The sequence below is a fragment of the Pseudochaenichthys georgianus genome, chromosome 14, assembly GCF_902827115.2.
Source record: "Pseudochaenichthys georgianus chromosome 14, fPseGeo1.2, whole genome shotgun sequence".
Lineage (NCBI taxonomy): Eukaryota > Metazoa > Chordata > Actinopteri > Perciformes > Channichthyidae > Pseudochaenichthys > Pseudochaenichthys georgianus.
Window position 1 is genome coordinate 18,309,208 of NC_047516.1, and position 18,347 is coordinate 18,327,554.

The 18,347-nt window shown below is 41.3% G+C and overlaps 1 protein-coding gene across 1 annotated transcript; it reads right to left on the bottom strand.

Annotated features, from left to right (window-relative positions):
• Positions 1-3,773: 3,773 nt before the first annotated feature.
• Positions 3,774-18,051, bottom strand: b4galt4 (UDP-Gal:betaGlcNAc beta 1,4- galactosyltransferase, polypeptide 4). Its single transcript, XM_034099161.2, has 7 exons — positions 17,947-18,051; positions 9,710-10,201; positions 8,832-9,064; positions 6,652-6,839; positions 6,428-6,550; positions 6,243-6,347; positions 3,774-6,153 (listed from the first exon to the last, which is right to left on the bottom strand). Exons 2-7 carry the CDS (start codon positions 9,969-9,971, stop codon positions 6,018-6,020), a joined length of 1,047 nt encoding a protein of 348 aa, XP_033955052.1. The 5' UTR covers positions 9,972-10,201; positions 17,947-18,051; the 3' UTR covers positions 3,774-6,017.
• Positions 18,052-18,347: the final 296 nt, after the last annotated feature.

Consider the following 18,347-nt stretch of genomic DNA (forward strand, 5'->3'; position numbering starts at 1 on the left):
GATGTTTAGAGATGGACTCGTGGCAGTGGAGTGACAGGGATTTTTAAATAAATGTTGAGGGAAGTGAGGTGAGGGGAGGAGAACAGCTGACTTCTGTTTCTCTCCTGGTTTAGGAATTACTGACCTCTTTTATCCATTTTTTTTGTCACGTAGCCAAACTTGGTGCTAACGGGGAAGCGGCGCTCGGCCTTCCTGAATGCTCCCAATGTATACAATTTCCTGTGCAAAGAGCTCGGGCTCGAAAACAAAAACAGACGCGTTCTGAAGGAAGAGGGAAGTGGGAGGTGACTGCAGTGAGGGCCTGAAGGGCACAGATGGGAAATGGGGGGGGGGGGGGGAAACTGCGAGTGGGGGGGTGAGGAGATGGATGACACACATGGTTCTCGTTACTTGCTGCTATGCGTTTCATGTTTTTCAAACTGGAATGCAACCTAATCTCAGAGACGTAATCAATGTATGAATTAAATGTATACACCGGTGTAAAACAAAGTCTGTTTGTGTGTAGTACTACAAGCGCCTTTGTTACTTCCTGTCTTGATTGAATGTAATCCAATTACACTCCCTAGATTATGAGAAATCCCCTGGTGGCGGTGATATAATGTTCATATTTGTTGACTTTCACATGGGAAATTACAGCTCCTGAAACCCAAATTACAAAAATGGAGGTCTGAAATCTTCCAGCTGTAAAATCCTGAACTTTCCCTGGGGAGATTTATTTTTAATTTTTTATTGCAGTACATTTATATTCCAAGTTGACCCGTGTTGGACCACTGTCAAACCACCACTATGCAAGCGTCAAACATCAACATGTCAAAGCAGCAATACATGTCTGCTGAAAAACTGGGTTTGGTGATGACGTAACCATGACTTTTGTTTTGATACACACACACCAGAAACCTCCACTGACTCACTAAGATGTTGTAACACTTAACGCACTTGGCTACTCAGCTGCTGACATACACTTATTGATATACGGTAGTTACACAAACTGTTATTAGCCTCATAACAATTCTCCTCTACTTTAGAGCTGCAACGATTAGATGACTAATTTCTCACTAATTTGATAATGTTTTCCGCCTCTCAGATGTCATACTTTCTCTGTTCTGAACTAGCAAACAAATTATGTAAAGACACACCTTGGACTTTGAGAAAAAGGGGATGAACATTTTAGAGCAACTTTTACTGTGTTAACTGATACTGCAGTTCTATGTCCTTTTAACTATATGTTTGGTCTCCACCAACACCTGAGGGTATTTAGCCTTTTAGCTGCTAAATGCGCCACTATTGACCCTATTTCCCATGCAATATGAAAAATGTGAACTCAACCAACGACATACAGGCAGAGTCTGGATTGTACATTTACTCAAAGAACAGGCATTACTTTTCTACATATTCTAGCTTTCCTCGGTGTTGCAAATGCACATCCCACTGGTGAGTTGTTATACTCTACGCTCGTACTATTTGTCCAATCAGGAACAATATAGTACTCATTATAGAATCCACTGGCATCTTAACATGTCTGAATGGGCTAGTTTGTAGCGTAGATCCCAGTGTTCTTGCTTGCAGAGTAGATATGTTTGTGCTAAAAGTGTTTTGTGAAAGTCACATGTGAACTAAATGACCAGGCTAGGCCTTCCACAAGACAAAGCTTTCTTTCTGCACCATAGGAAGAGGAGATGACATCATCCTGTCCATACAAAGCCCCAGACATCCCGCTCTTTCTTTGCACTGGTCCAAAAAAAAGAGAAAGAGGTCTATGCTGAGAAGACATGTCATTGTATCTGAAGTAAAGGGGTTATTCTTGTCCTTACTTTTAGTGTCCTTCATACCCTCAGAGGGACGCAATGTCTTCGATCGGTAGATGGAAATTATGCAATGAGGGAAAATATTCCTTACAAAAACTTTTAACATGTTTGAAAAAAATGTATGTAAGGAATATTTTCCCTCAATTAACATTTTACAGGTTTGTGTGCAACGAAGTTAAGATGAAACGAAAGCGTAATGAAAATATGTTGCACCTGACGTTATAACTGTGATGGAACAGCATAGATGTGCATTATATACATCAATTGATTTATTTTCTTTAAACCATAGAATGTTGCTCATGTTAACGTATATTTATTAGACAGCCCTACTCACTCACAAAAACTTTTAACATGCTTGAAAACATTTTATGTGAGTGAGTAGGACTGTCTAATAAATATACGTTAACATGAGCAACATTCTATGGTTTAAAGAAAATAAATCAATTGATGTATATAATGCACATCTATGCTGTTCCAAATATTTTCATTACGCTTTCGTTTCATCTTAACTTGGTTGCACAAAAACCTGTAAAATGTTAATTGTATACTCATAAACTAAGTTTACAACACTGCTGTTTTGGTGTTATGTTCATGGCTTTTCCTGACTTCCCTTTCTCCTTTTTAGTAAAAAAAACTAAACGAAAAAAACTTGTAAATGTCTTTTAATTTGAAGGAAGGAAACTCGTGTTCAAGCCACCACTGGCCAGCCTGAATACAACTGAACTAGTATGTGAGGAAATATGGAGAAAACTCAATAGTAAAAGGGATTCTACCTTCCCTCAGCTGTGCAGTTCGTGTATGGCGCTGGCACATGATTGTAATGGACGCCTTTGTCTAATTCATGGAGGGAATAAGTGGATTTAAAGGGAATGTTGGCAGCCAACATTGTAGCGTTCAACCTAATCTTCTTAAACTGGTTACATATACACATGTGCATTTACATTATATCCAATTAAACCTATGTAAAGTAGTCTCGTTGGTTTCTTATTGAGGTAAAAACAGTTTCATCTGGAGTGAAATAAAGTTAATTGAGCTGACATTTGTTTTTACTATATATTTTCCATGTGTTATTTCCCAGTTTGTTATTTTGTATCCATGATTGTTTTAGGCACTAACAGCAGCACAAATTGCCCCACAGTAAAGCAATCTTTCTGTATGTAGTAACAAGGCAAGAGAACTCACTCAATGTTTTTCCAATTTTGCTCTTGACGACCTCCACTGGTCAGGTCCATGTACTGCAGGCTGTTACATGCAATACACCAGTGATTCTCAATGGGGGTACGCGGACCCCAAGGTGTACGTTGGGGTACTTCAGGGGGTACGTGAGATTTAAAAAAAGTTAATTAAAAAAATACCATGCATGATTACAAAAATAATCTTAGTACAATAAGTTAAATAAAAAACACAATTTTATATAAAAATATTCCTAGAACCACCAAGGGGGTCCTCATATAAACATGTCAAATTGGTGTATTGTATTTTATAGTTTTGCATAATATATCATTTTGTTCATTGGTTTGTTAAACAGATATTACTTCAGTTAAAAAACTCCTTTGAAAAATCAGTTTCAATTTGTTTTCTTTTTTCATGCATAAAATGAAAATATCCTTAGTTTGTTGTAAAGGAGTTAATAAATCACACACTGAGGGAACATCACTATATTGGACTTATTTGTATAGGCTTTTTCGATCAAACATTTTCGGGGTCGGTCAGGGGTACTTGGCTGAGAAAATGTTTCAAAGGGGGTACATGACTGAAAAGAGTTTGAGAAGCACTGCAATACACTACCATCATACTTGACCATCAGTAATACACAGTGTACTACATTGGATGTTCTATGGGAGCATGACAAGGGGTTTCATAGGGGATTAGTTTTATCCTATAATCGAGTCGATAGGAGGGAATATATACACTGATTTAAACCACAATTATATTTCCTTGCCTTTTAAAAACAAAAAAACAAGACAATTGATAAGAAAAATACTATTTATTAAAGAGAAAAGAAAAGAATCCTATTAAAAAAAGTCAAATGCATAATCCCTTTCTCTCTCCCAGCACAGACATCCCAAACCAACATACAAACATTTGAAATGAATCGACCAAATGACATTCTTAAAGAGTTAATATGGCATCTCTTTGAATTTCATAAAATACATATAACTTGTAAATAAAGTCAGTGAAATGTTTGATGCTACAATACCACCACAATGTTCTTGGTTGTGATCAATTTACAAAATCCTATTGAGTTTAACAATATTTGAGCAGACAGTCGTCTAATAACATGACTCTAATTCATGAGCTTCAAAATGGCTTCAACATACTGTAGACTCATGAAAAGATGTCCAGTTTATCAGGAATGTGAACTTAGGAATCAAAGTTATTATGAAGTTGCAACAGTTGGCTCGAGTACACTAACCATTCGTCCCTATAGTTAGTCATATTGCTCAGTCTTACAGGACGTAGGTTTTGATGGACGGGTAAATAAAGAGAAAACATGTTAAAGTTGTGACGTACCAGCAGCTACACTACCGTCAGAATATCATTTAACAAAATAATTGAATTGAATGTATTTGATATGAGATCATAAGTAAGCTAGACTGGATTTCTTTCACATATCGATTACAAGTATTGATTGGACAAAAAATACTACAATAACCATTTTCACATGTCAAGGTCATAAATAAGAATCAACCACCATTACATTTCTGCAAAAAAGTCAAGCATGTAAAGCCTTACTGAACATATATCTTTGAAGAATGTGCATTCAAATAAATCTGAACGTTAGGGCTCAAAAACAATGCTTTTCAAGATAACATTTCGATCATCAAAAGAGGGCTTGGAGTTATTAGGTTCTGGAAATAAAGCCAGTTGGCTCACGGCATCCCAAGCCTTAGTGTACGGCCTAAAATATGAACAAGAATGTCATTTTATTTTTGACATTTAGAACGCCTTCAAAATTCAATTCACTCATAAGCTTCTCATAGCTGAGCAATATCAATATGAATGAGTCATTTCCAAAAGAATGTATTATAATTGAATATGACTTGGCCTCAGCCCTCTGTTGTTATTGCTATTCAGCGGTACTTGAGTTTTCCCTTTTCCTTATATACCCGAAGTAATGTAATCACTCACGTTATGAAATAGAGCCGTAATATTAACAGCAAACATTAGATAATGAAAACCTCAGATATTTGTTTGAATATGTTCACATCGTCCCATCGGTTGGACCCCGCAGATGCGTTCACAAAAACAATGATCTAACACTTGGTAAGTAGTGTTTTATAATCAATGATTTGAGTATATATATATTTAGATAAATTCCTTCATTAGACAATCATTTTTGTTGATCAGGGTGTAAAAAAAGTAAGTATATATAGAGCTCCAAAATGAATCAGTCTGTGCCTCCCATAGTCCTGAGACAGGGCGTCATTGGGCAACATGAGTGACTCCGCCTGTATCTGTAGGGGCTTCAGAGAAAGGCCAAACAGAATGAAGCACACCAAATACACATAGTTCATTTATTTTCAGTTACCAACAATCTGCATGTTTTATGCCGTACTTTTTGTCATGTAGGCAACCGCATAATTGAATGGCAGTTTGGCAGCTAGAGGGCAGCCACATCTTGGCCACTTTTTTTAAGCATGCTGGTAACAATATTCAAACACATAATGCAGCATGAAATGCAAACATGTGCAAAAAAACCTGTTAAATTTAAAGGTAACCTATTGTGCAAAATCCACTTTTTCATGTCTCTTATACATAAACATGTGTCCCCTCTGTCTCACCTGACGCGGAGGTCATCATCTTCTCCCCCCCTTATCACCTGAATCTCCTCCTAGAGCACCTTTGTGTTATTTATTTTAACCAAATATCTCTCAGAGGGGAGGGGCTCCTTGTTGTCATCTAAAGTAACAGACAGAGAATCAGCACTTTTGAAACAGAGAGGATTATGGGATGCTGTAATGATCTGTTTGGTGTTTGGAGCCAATGTTTTGTATATATCTGAGACCTATAATATATTGATGAAAAACAGTATAATATAATCTTTAATTTTATGATGTAAACTTATCAAAACAATGTGTATTTTGTGTGCGACATGTGGAGTCTTGTACTCACATATAGCCTTTCTGCACTGAGCGGCCTAAACATACTACATCAAATATATACTTGAATATCTTTTTTTGGTCACAGCGCGGCTTCCTGTTTGAAATCTCAACTCAGAGGCTTACCAATGTCCACGGTAACATTCACATATAGAGGGAGCCTCTCCAAGGACATTGTCTTATATGTGCAGCTGTTAAGTCCGTCCTTTCTCCAAACCAGCGGCGTATGTCCTAACAATGTCATTCTAGGGAGATGAATGAAAATAAATATTACAGATGCAGCATCAGATACAAACATTTCAACAAGTCAAACACATTATCTGCCTTGACTTACCGGTCTTTGTTTATTTTGTTGCCACTGTCCCGTTTGTGAAACACCATGGTGTAGCGAGCTATATCAGCGGGGGGGCGCACAATCTTCATTTTCTGCAGCTCCACCCTGCACCAGAGTCAGATCAGTGTCGATTATTTAATGTTGGACAAATAAAAGAAATACTGTTTCACTTGTTTCGGTCTCACCTGACGCGGAGGTCATCATCTTCTCCGCCCCAGCCCCAGTAATTGTTTGAGAATCCATTCACTTGGAAAAACTGCTCTTTGTTCATAGCTGTGACTCCTCCAAAGTAGCCTTTGTAACGCAGCCTAGGAGTGGAAGAATAAGCAGGAACAATGAAAGTTCTTTGTTTTAAGATTACATCAGAGCTTTTATGATTAGGTCAGGTTGCTCCTAATGGCGCACTTACTTGTATCCTGTGGCGTTCCGGCCCACCACCAAGTGTTTGGGTTGCTTGTCACAGACGTATACATTGTGATCGTTTTCAGGAACCAGGTCCACGTCATGGAAGATGAAGCAGTCCCAACTGTAGTCCTTCAGCGCCTCCAAATACCCGACATTGAGTAACTTGGCACGATTAAAAGTTACATCTCCAGCCTTTAAAAGAAGACAGAAGTATATCAATCACAATCCGCTGCTGTCCTTTTAGAAACCATGTATAGTTGAAATTGAAACGTTTTATAATATCTAATTTCTACATAACAGCCACAGCTTAGAACATATTTAATACTAGTTAAAGGCCAGTTAATGGATAACTTGTATAGTTGTAGTGGCGTCATTACATTCAGGCTGTTATTGAAAGAAATAGGCGGCCTGGCTGGTGAATTTGAACACCATGAAATGGCTAAGTAGTGCACCAGATGACCATATAACCAAAACATATCATTAATTTCATTATGAAAATGGTCTGTAATGAATACATATGGGGCTGTCAATTAAAATGTAATAGTGCCTAAACTAGATAGCTGTGGGCGACTGTGGCTGCGAGGGAGTGCGGTCGTCTTTCAACCAGAAGGTTGTGAGTTCGATCCCAGCCCATGCAGTCAACATGTCGATGTATCCTTGGGCAAGATACTTAACCCTGAGTTGCTCCCGATGGCCAACGGTGTGTGAATGTTAGGTCCTAGAGTAAGGTACACTGCTCTGTATGAATGACATGTAGTATGTAAAGCGCTTTGAGGGGTCGTAAAGACTGGATAAAGCGATATATAAGTACAGTCCATAGTTAATCATTTAAGCAGTGTTGACACACTTTTGATTTGCATGTCTCTAACACAGGGGTGTCCAAACCTTTTTCACCACATACAGAAAAATATATGAACTCACCACTCACTAGAGGTGAGGTATACTGCCTCATAAGTTAAGTTATACGTTAGCAAAATCAATCAAATGTAGGTAAAGGATGCTTGTGAGCAGCTCATCCCTTAAAACAGAAGCCTCAGAAATAGGAAGGGTGTATTTCAAGCTTGTTATGTAAATAAGTCATTGGGCTTTTTTCTTATCAACTTAGATATGTTAGAAAATGTTTCCAACTTTAATTGAAAAGTGGTCTTATTAACACATGAATACTACTGTGCAATACATTTTTACATTTATAGTTAAGAAGTACAATATAAGACAAGCACAAGTTTCATTTGTGCATATTCCATTATACTTTTTGAATTTGCTGAGGGCCGATTCAAAATGGGGGCCGTAGTTTGGACACCGCTGCTCTAACACATTTGTATAATCTCCTGCCTCTAGTTACTGAAAATGATACTTCCTTCTTGAAGTACTTAGAACATAATTTGGCTGCGGTGGATTTGCCGTTGGCAGGTGAAATGTTTATCCTCACTAGTTTCTTTGTTTCCACAGCTGCGCTTTTGTCCGCAAATGTTGCAAGATGTATGTCTCCCAAAGCGACACACTGGGAAAGAAACTGCTGGAAATGGATTTCAATTATTTAGAGAAAAACATTGAACGTGCCTTTTGTTTTATGTTCACCTCGTGGCATTTTGTCTTTTGAATGAATATGATGAAATGTAGTCAAACATCAAAGTCACACCTAATATTTATCTCTGAAGTAGATTTATTATTGGTGCAGTCGCATCACATTTGATTCACTTATGACTTACACTACATCATTGGGAGTCACAAAAACAGTGTTCAAAGAATGAGCTGATTTAAATGAAGCCAATTCTAACTTTTTTGGTTGAGAAATCCAGAAGAAATCAAGCGAAAGTAATAAGGTGACAGACGCTTGAATTACAACTACTTCAACAAAATAATTATATTAATAATAATAATACATTTTATTGCTATATCGCTTTTCTTGAACCCAAAGACGCTTTACATTTGGGAGGGAAGGTAGACAAACAAAACAAAAACAAAGCCAAAAAGAAACAAAACAAAACAGAAAAGCAGTCGGGAGGAAGTTGGTTGAGAGGGGGGGGGGGGCTTATGGATACAGAGTTGAAGAGGTGGGTTTTGAGGCTGGACTGGAACAGGGTGAGGGACTCACGGAGGTATTGATATATTAATACTTCAACAGTGAACCCTAACAAATAGTTATTTTCTAAAGACACATGTTGGTATGTGGCGTGTGTATACCTGTTGGATGATGTAAATGGCGTAGTGTAGCTGCTGCCTCTGCAGAAAGGGGTGCAGGTGGTGCAGGAGGTAGAGGAGGTGTTTCTCTCTGCCGCGATGAGGGATGAGGATCGCCACGCTCTGCCTCGCTGTACAGTCCGAGGGCTCGAACTCGCCTTCAATCACTGCTTTGTTATCGCTCTCCACGTCCTTCAGTTTCAGAGAGGATTCAAAGGACAGCTTCAAAGCTCCCTCTGTGGAAGTTAGCAGATTCATTCTGTTACACGTGACTGATTTTAATGCTTCCTTTTCGAACCAATACAGGACAGGCAACATGTAGCAAATGCAATTAACACGTGTTTCAGTATAATACCGTTGATAAGAAGTGGGGGAGGAAAAGTTTATAGAAAGACATTAAAAAAAAGGGGAATTAAACACTCAGTTGTAGTCAACAGTTTCCTAATGTCATGTTTGGTAAAGGTGGAGACCTTAAAAATGTTATATCATACAGAATGTGCAATATATACCTGGCTGCTAAATCATAAGAATTGTTACAGGGTGTGTATTTTTGTAAAATGTGTCACTTTTAAATTATTTTTGTAAAATGTGTAACTTTTTTAAATTATTTTTGTAAAATGTGTCCCTTTTTAAAAAATTATAATTTATTTTTTGTTTTATCTTTAGTACTTTTTGTGTGTGCATGCTTAGGTAACATTAAGCTGTCTTTGGCTCTTTTCAGCTGTAACAATGGACATTACTCCTGTGGGACTAATAAAAGGTATTCTGAACAAACCATTTCTACTTATCAAGCGCACACCACTGACAGGTAGATTAAGATTACTAATGAGAAGCCAAGCTGAATAAATACTACCAAGCTGCCGTATTTAACCTGCACTTACGTAGCAGTGGAGACTCCTGAGGGCATTCTTCTTTTGGTGCTGGAGTGATCAAGCGATCGGGGGTTGCTGTCAAAGCATTCAGTTTCTCCCTCAGACTGTCTCCTTTGACAAGAGCTTGCGGTGTGGCAAATGAAACCGGAGCATCCTTTATTGTTTCACCGGACAAATTTGCAATCCATGCCAGCATGGACAGCGAGATGAGGAAGAGCAAAATATATTTCCCCCTCCTATAAACCTTGCACACAGGCGAACAGAAGCCCATTGCTGTGTGACTGATCTGACGTGAGGACAGTGAAAGAGGCAACTGTAGCTGCTGTTAGATTTAGTTCAGGACATTTCACCAAACAGAGTTTCCCTATCCAGTCATCCCATGGCAATGAAACATTCAGAACTACTAGTGAATCAACTTTATGATCACTGTGGAGTAAGCAGCACTTATTGATGAAGATCCTCAAACTCCACTTTCAGGGTGTGAGGCCAAGAACTTGACAACTGTAGAATGATATAGAAAGGAAATGTGTTAAGAATAATACTCTGATACATGTATACAAAACTACATGCAGACAGGGCAGGTTCAAGTTTAAAAGTTCAAACCGGAGAGACGTGATGTAAGGAATGCATATTTATTGTTTACACGTCATATGAATGAAATGATTGCCATGATAATACAACAGGAGAATGGAATGGTGTTTGGCGATTAGGCCCCGGTTTGCAGGATAATCATTCAGGAGGGAAAGAACCGCTCCGATGAAATCCCCGGGGTCTAGACACTGGTGGTGGTGATGAGTAGGTGGGACCGGTCTGAAGAAGGAAGTTTAGCTTTGTCCTGGAGGAGACCAGCAGTCCACGAGACCGAAGTCTACGGGGACCCCCAGTCCACACCTGACATTACATTACATTACATTGCATTTAGCTGACGCTTTTATCCAAAGCGACTTACAATAAGTACATTCGACCAGGAAGACACAACCTTGAGGAAAACAGAATCATATAAGAACATCAGGTTTCAAAGAGCCAATCGTTTCAAGTGCTGCTCAACTGGCTAAGCCAGTCCTTTATTAGTATATAAGTGCTCTGTTAGCAGTTCTTTCTTAGTCATTCTATCGCTCGAAGTGGAGTCGAAAGAGATGAGTTTTCAGTCTGCGCCGGAAGGTGTGTAAGCTTTCTGCGGTCCTAATTTCAATGGGGAGCTCATTCCACCATTTTGGAGCCAGGATAGCAAACCCACGTGTTTTTGCTGATGGGAACTTGGGTCCCCCTCGCAGCGAGGGTGCAGCGAGTCGTTTGGTTGATGCAGAGCGTAGTGCACGCGCTGGGGTGTACGGTTTAACCATGTCCTGGATGTAGGAAGGGCCAGATCCATTCGCAGCATGGTACGCAAGTACCAGTGTCTTGAAGTGGATTCTAGCAGTTACCGGAAGCCAGTGGAGGGAGCGGAGGAGCGGCGTGGTGTGGGAAAATTTTGGAAGGTTGAAGACCAGACGAGCCGCTGCATTCTGGATGAGCTGCAGAGGTCGGATGGCACATGCAGGTAGACCAGCCAGGAGGGAGTTGCAGTAGTCTAGGCGTGAGGTGACGAGAGCCTGGACCAGAACCTGCGTCGATTTCTGGGTCAGCTGTGGGCGTATCTTCCTGATGTTGAAAAGCGTGTATCTGCAGCAGCGGGTTGTAGCAGCGATGTTTGCAGTAAACGACAGGTTGTTATCTAGGATAACACCCAGATTCCTTGCAGTCTGAGTCGGGGAAACAACAGAGGGGCCGATGTTGATAGTTAGGTCAAGAGAGGGACAATCTTTTCCCGGAAGGAAAAGCACTTCAGTTTTGTCAAGGTTGAGCTTGAGATGATGAGCGGACATCCACTGAGAGATGTCAGCTAAACAAGCAGAGATGCGTGCGACGACCTGGGTCTCTGAGCGGGGAAAGGACAGAATTAATTGGGTGTCGTCAGCGTAGCAGTGGTATGAAAAACCATGCGGGCTAATGACAGATCCGAGCGAGTTTGTGTACAGGGAGAAGAGGAGAGGACCAAGAACAGAGCCCTGAGGGACCCCTGTAGTTAATTGACAAGGGTCGGACTCAGACCCTCTCCAAGTAACCCTGTAGGTGCGGTCTTTGAGGTATGAGGTGAGGAGGGAAAGTGCAGAGCCTGAAACTCCAAGTTCTTGGAGAGTGCGAAGGAGGATCTGATGATTCACCATGTCGAATGCAGCAGACAGGTCCAACAGGATGAGGACAGAGGAGAGGGAGGCTGCTTTAGCAGTGTGCAGTTCCTCAGTGACAGCAATGAGAGCAGTTTCTGTGGAGTGACCTGCCTTGAAACCAGACTGGTGCGGATCCAGAAGGTTGTTCTGATGGAGATAACAGGAGAGTTGTTTAAAGACAGCGCGTTCAAGTGTTTTAGACAGGAACGGGAGGAGAGAGACAGGCCTGTAGTTTATAACATCAGACGGGTTGAGAGTGGGTTTCTTCAGGAGAGGGTTTACTCTCGCCTCCTTGAGACTGTTTGGAAAGTGACCAGAAGTTAGAGAAGTGTTGATGGAATGGGTGAGAAACGGTAGAATATCAGGAGCGATAGTCTGAAGGAGGTTTGAAGGGATAGGGTCCAGAGGACAGGTGGTGGGGCGGGCAGTGGTAATGAGGGTAAGAACCTCACTTGGAGAGAGAGGGGAAAAGGAGGTTAGTGTGCCGGTTGAAGGTGGCTCAGGTGATCCGGCGGTGAGTAGGGGTGAGTCAGGAAAAAGAAGAGCGAATGTCGTAAACCTTTTTTTCAAAGTGGTTAACAAAGTCGCTTGACAGAAGGGAGGAGGGGGAAGGGGCTTTGGGGGGGTCCAAGAGGGTGGAGAAGATGGAAAATAGTTTTTTAGGATTGGAATAGGAAGATTGGATCTTATCTTGAAAGAAAGTGCTTTTTGTCTGAGAGATGGAAGCAGAGAAAGAGGAGAGGAGAGCCTGATAGGTTAGGAGGTCGTCACGGTGTTTGGATTTCCACCATTTCCGCTCTGCTGCCCTAAGGACGGTTCTATTAGCACGCAGTGCGTCATTTAGCCAGGGAGCAGGAGGGGACTGACGAGCCTGCCGAGATGTGAGAGGACAGAGAGAGTCCAGAGAGGATGAGAGAGTAGAGAGGAGAGTTTCTGCAGCAGAGTTTGGAGGCAGGAGTTGGAACGAGTCAGAGGAAGGGAGGGCTGAGAGCACCGAGGAGGCAAAGGTAGAGGGGGAGAGGGAACGGAGGTTACGGCGGACAAGTGCAGGATGAGAAGATATTAGTTTGTTATGTTTGGAAAGGGGTAAAGAGAATGAAATGAAGAAGTGATCGGAGGTGTGGAGCGGGTTTACAGAGAGGTTAGAAGTAGTGCAGTTCCTTGAGAATATGAGATCAAGGACATTGCCAGCTTTATGAGTCGGTGGGGACGGAGACAGTGAGAAAGCAAAGGTGGTTAACAGAGATGTTAGTTCGTCTATCTTCCCCGTCTGGAGGTTGAAGTCTCCGAGAAGTACAGCGGGAGGGCCAGTTTCAGGGATGTGTGAGAGGAGATGATCTAATTCATCCAAGAAGTCCCCCAAGGCTCCTGGTGGACGGTAGAGAACAACAATGGTCAGTTGTATAGGATGGGTCACAGTGACGGCATGGAATTCAAAGGTGGAAGGAGTGAAGTTAGGTAGCTTGAAGAGGGAAAAGCTCCATTTGGGAGAGAGCAGGAGACCAGTGCCACCTCCTCTGCCAGTGGGTCTGGGTGTATGGGAGAAGGAATATGCTGTGGAGAGAGCTGCTGGGGTGGATGTGTTGGATGGAGTAATCCACGTCTCAGTGAGAGCAAGGAAATCCAGAGACTGCAGGGAGGCGTAGCCAGAGATGAAGTCAGCCTTAGGAACAGCTGACTGGCAGTTCCACAGGCCGCCTGAAACTAGGTGCTGGATCTCAGTGGAGCACGTGGGATAGACGAGAGCGGGCCGGTTATAGCGATTAGGAGCTACACGGGGCCAGTGATAATTGCGAGAAGACACATGAACAGGAATGGAGAAAATACACATGATTATAGCATGAGGGGCTAGAAAGCTAAACAAAAGAAAAATAAGAATAAGACACCAGTGATACTTAGCTCAAATTAGAGTAGGATTTGCCTCCTATTTGCCACCCTCGTGACTCCCGCAGGACTCCAATGTCTTTGGCAGTCTTCGGCTGTCTGACGCTCAAGAAACAGCTGCCTAAATGGACGCCTGATTGCTGAGTTCTCACAGCTAAGGTGCCACGCCCCTCTAGTTAATTAACTCTCTACAGCTGATGGGCGACAACGCAGAGGGGTGCGGATTTAAATGCAGCCCAGACAGAAACTGGACGCAGTGACAGTTTCACGTGGACAGATCTGAGATTTAAATTCTCTCAAAAGTGCCCTTTTAGCTACAACAACTACAGAACAATTATACAGAGTAGAATAACTGAAATAGAGAAGTCTAATTAAACAAGATTATTACTTACAGCGGTTTCTGCGTCCAAGGAGGTGTAGCAGCCAGGTCAAAGGAGTACACTGAATTAACTAGTTTTTGAGACTGCTATTTAACTGCTTTGTCAGCTGAGAACTGGTTTCTCCAGCTGTTTCTACACGTCACGCACAATCAACGCAGAGGGGTGCGGATTTAAATGCAGCCCAGACAGAAACTGGACGCTCTTCTTCTTCTTCTTCTTCTTTTCTTTGGAATACTTTCTTTTCCATAACAGATGGGTATGTTTTGGTGAACGGGAGACACGTATTTTACTGTTTTAATGGCTTATCAAGAGCACAACACAACCTCTTAGTGTCATTCTGGACAGCTCTCTCATCTGCACCACACATACAAACTCACCCAGACTGCATTCTTTGTACTGTCTTAAAACCTTTCCTTGGAATATGTTATGCATTGTAAGGTGTCCTTGGGTGCTTTGAAAGGCACCCCTAAATAGAATGAATTATCATTATTATTTATTATCTGAAACGATGTAATAACTTTTAAAACTTTTCCCAGTCACTTGCCCCATGCTTTCAGCAGCAGCAGTCCGTTCAGATTGATTTGATCCCGATCTTGACAATAAATAAATGCTACATAAACGTTATCTTCCACGTTTTATCTAACCATCTCCGTTTCTACCTTTCAATATATTTTGAAAGAGAACTCTCTCTCTCTCTCTCTCTCTCATCTGCGTGCGGGGGCGGGGCCTCACAGACACGCTGCATCTCTCGCTCACAGACACGCTGCAGCGCTGTGCAGTGTGCACACAGTTCTGCCGGTAATGAATATTACATTTTGTGAGGAAACTTTTCCACCAATAATTCCAATAAGTATTCACTTCAGGTTTACGAAAGTAACTGTACTCAGATTACTCGTTTTTCAAATGTAACGCCAGCTGAATATACTTAATTTTTTGTATTCTGATTACGTAACGCCGTTACATGTATTCCGTTACAACCCAACCCTGTGTAAGGGTGAGTGCAAACATTTTCGTTAACACTAGTACCTGAGTGCAACGGAAGTCGAAGCTCCTGTGACGGAGTCTTCCAGGGCCTGGAGGCGAGCATCGATAGCTATCATGGAGCTAGCCAGGGATTGCAGGGAGCCGGCCACGCTACTCTCCATGAGGGGTGTGTTAGTGACACTCCCGGACTGGCGAGCCTGGGAAGGGGTGGATTTTGGAGGTGGACGGGATCCTGGAGGGCTCGACTTCCTGCCCTTTTTTACCTGCGCGGCTGCGGCCGCGTCCTCGCCCAGTTCTCTGGGGAGCTGACTGGAGCTGCTGCCCCGGATTGGGGAGCTACGGTGGAGACCTGGTCCGAGAGCTCTCGGAGTTGAGAGAGAGTGAGGCCTGGGGCTGTGGGAATGCCCTGCTGCAGGAGCCGGGCGATGAGGAAGTCTGCCTCTGTTGGTAAGCCGCTGTGGGGAGCCGAACCGGGATCGGAGACTTCCAGAGAAGGTTCGTGTTCCGAATAGGGGTGCAACAACTAATCGACTTAATCGATTAAAATCGATTACCAAATTAGTTGCCAACTAATTCAGTCGTCGATTCGTTGGTGACGTCATCACGTGCGTTTTACGCGCCGTTAAGCTACAACGTTATTGGTACTGGAGACATTTAAAAAATATATGTCATGTATTATTGATACAAAAACATTATATCGCAGTCTTAGTGTGGCCAGCTCGTTTATAATATGTAAAAAGACAAACAAATGCATCTATGATGCATTTTCGATCAGACGAGATCTCTCTCCCTGGTCTGTGTGGGAGGGGGCGGGGCAGTTTACACACACGCGGCTGCTACATGCAGCAACACACTGCGTGCGGAGATGGCGGAGAGAACGCCGCTCTGAGGTGTTGTTAAACTTTACCCATCTCGATGCTCGTTGCCAAAAGTGCAATAAGAGTTTAGCATGTAAGGGCGGTAACACGAGCAATTTGTCTAAACATTTAGCAAAAGTGCTCCACATCCAGACGGAGAAATGCACCGGGTTCGACTGTCTTTCTAGCAGCTCTGTAGCCCCGTCCACGAGTAACGTTTTCACGTCAGGTGTTATGTATGCTAGCAGCAACACACCGAGTTAACTCCATTATACAAACATAGGTTAATGATTAGAGGAAACTGAATTAGTTAGTTTGTTAAAGTTTCAGCTATTCTGTTTACAGTTCTGTTATCACATTATTTATTATTTGCTAAAACACTGTTGTTTCTTTTGATGTGAAATATTGTTTATTTAATTTAAATGAAAAGCAATATTCATTTTGTAAACAATTTGTTTAGTTAATTTAATAATATGTATTTTTTAATCAAGTATTATTCTTTATTGTCTTTATTGTTAGTTTCCACATGCCTAAAACAACCTCAAGCTAAATCTAAAAGTTGATGGCTAAATAAGAGCGTTTGAGAAATTGTGCAAGGCATAATAGTCCGAATAGTCGATTAATCGTTTCATTAATCGATAGATTAATCGATTATCAAATTAGTCGTTTGTTGCAGCCCTAGTTCCGAATTATCCGAGTTGGACATCTTGAGCTAATTGTTTCTTACGGTTTTTCTCATGAGGAGGAGTATTGTAGTACTACCACGGCGTGTAGTCACCTGAAATGACAACTGACAGGGAGGAGCATGTATTTAAGGAATTTAGCCTGTGCAGCAATTGGCTGCTGAGGGGTGACACCCTCGGGGGAAGGGAGCAATAGAGTGACGTGTGACTCGTGTTAGGTCTTCCTTATTGAACTTGCGCTAAAGCTTTCATAAATATCTACTACTTTTAAAAAATACAACAAAACACCTGGGTAGATGTTAATCCTAGAAAATAAATTGATATACCAGATTATTATTATTCTCCTTACTCTTTCAGGGCTATTTATTATGTTACACACTTCCTGATTGGTAATTTTAGACCATGTAACTTAACACCTGTGTTCCTTGATAAAATTCAGTACCACATCACAGAGCCACACCTTTCTCCTCATCTGTCCCAAAGAATCTATCACAAATATAACTATTGTAATTATTAATAATCTGTTCATTGACTGCTCGATGAATCATTGATTCAAATAAAACATTTCCTGCACAATTTGTATCATCTCACGTGGCACTATAAAAGCTACCGCGTTAGACAACCACATTTAAATTGCTGAACATTGATTCAACTCTAAAACTAATACAAATGTTATACAAGTTGATATCAAGGCAACGCCCCCCAGGTTATTAAACAGAACAGTGATTATGTACACAAAAACAAGTAGATAATTTTAGTGTCCATTCTGAATTATGGCCTGTAGAAAAACGTATTAAAGAGTAAAGCTTAGATATTTAGTAAATTGTGTTTTTTACCCGGATTTGGGGGATGGACAGTAACAAGCTAACGTCGGCGAGCTCTGAGAAGCACACCACATTATCTATATCTGCTCATATATCATGTAAAACTGCATGACACTAGCGTTGCCTTTTACATGACAACTCCCATTCCTCCTGATTACGGTCCATGTTTTAATAACATTAAAAGCTCAAATGTGTTTAGAGAACAGGATATGCAGATGAGCTGTGTTCCGGGTTACCATAGCTAGATAACGAATGCAGATGGATGTAGTTACTGGGAAGTGCTGTAAAAGTTCAACAATAGCATTAAGCTAACAGGAGCCCGAACACAGTATGGCAATATTTCAGTGAAACACAAGAAACAAAGCTGCTGTTTGTATTGATAGATCATTATAAATTAGAAGTAAGTTTGGTTCGCGCATCTTACCTTTTTAGACTCAAGTAGACGTTGTGGTTATATCGTCCCGGGAGACATCAGACAGTGTGTCATGGCAACGTAGATAAACCCTACTTCCGCTGGGTGTCTTTCATAATAAAAGCTTAAGCACTGAACAGAGAAAGACACATTAGCACATAGAGTTTATAAGAAGAAAAAAACCTTTCCTGTAAAAGCTATTTATTACCATTAACACGCACATTTTAATAAGAACCCCAGTGATAAAGGTTGCTCTTTTTTGCAAAGACACAGCAGCATCACAGCAGACCTTGGATTGCTTTTATTTTGAAGGCCACATAAACAAACAGGAACTCTTCGCAGTTTTTGGGTGGCTCTTTTAAGCACAAACAGGGTTGTAGAGTATTCGCATTTGGTCTCTTTGGTCCTTCTGC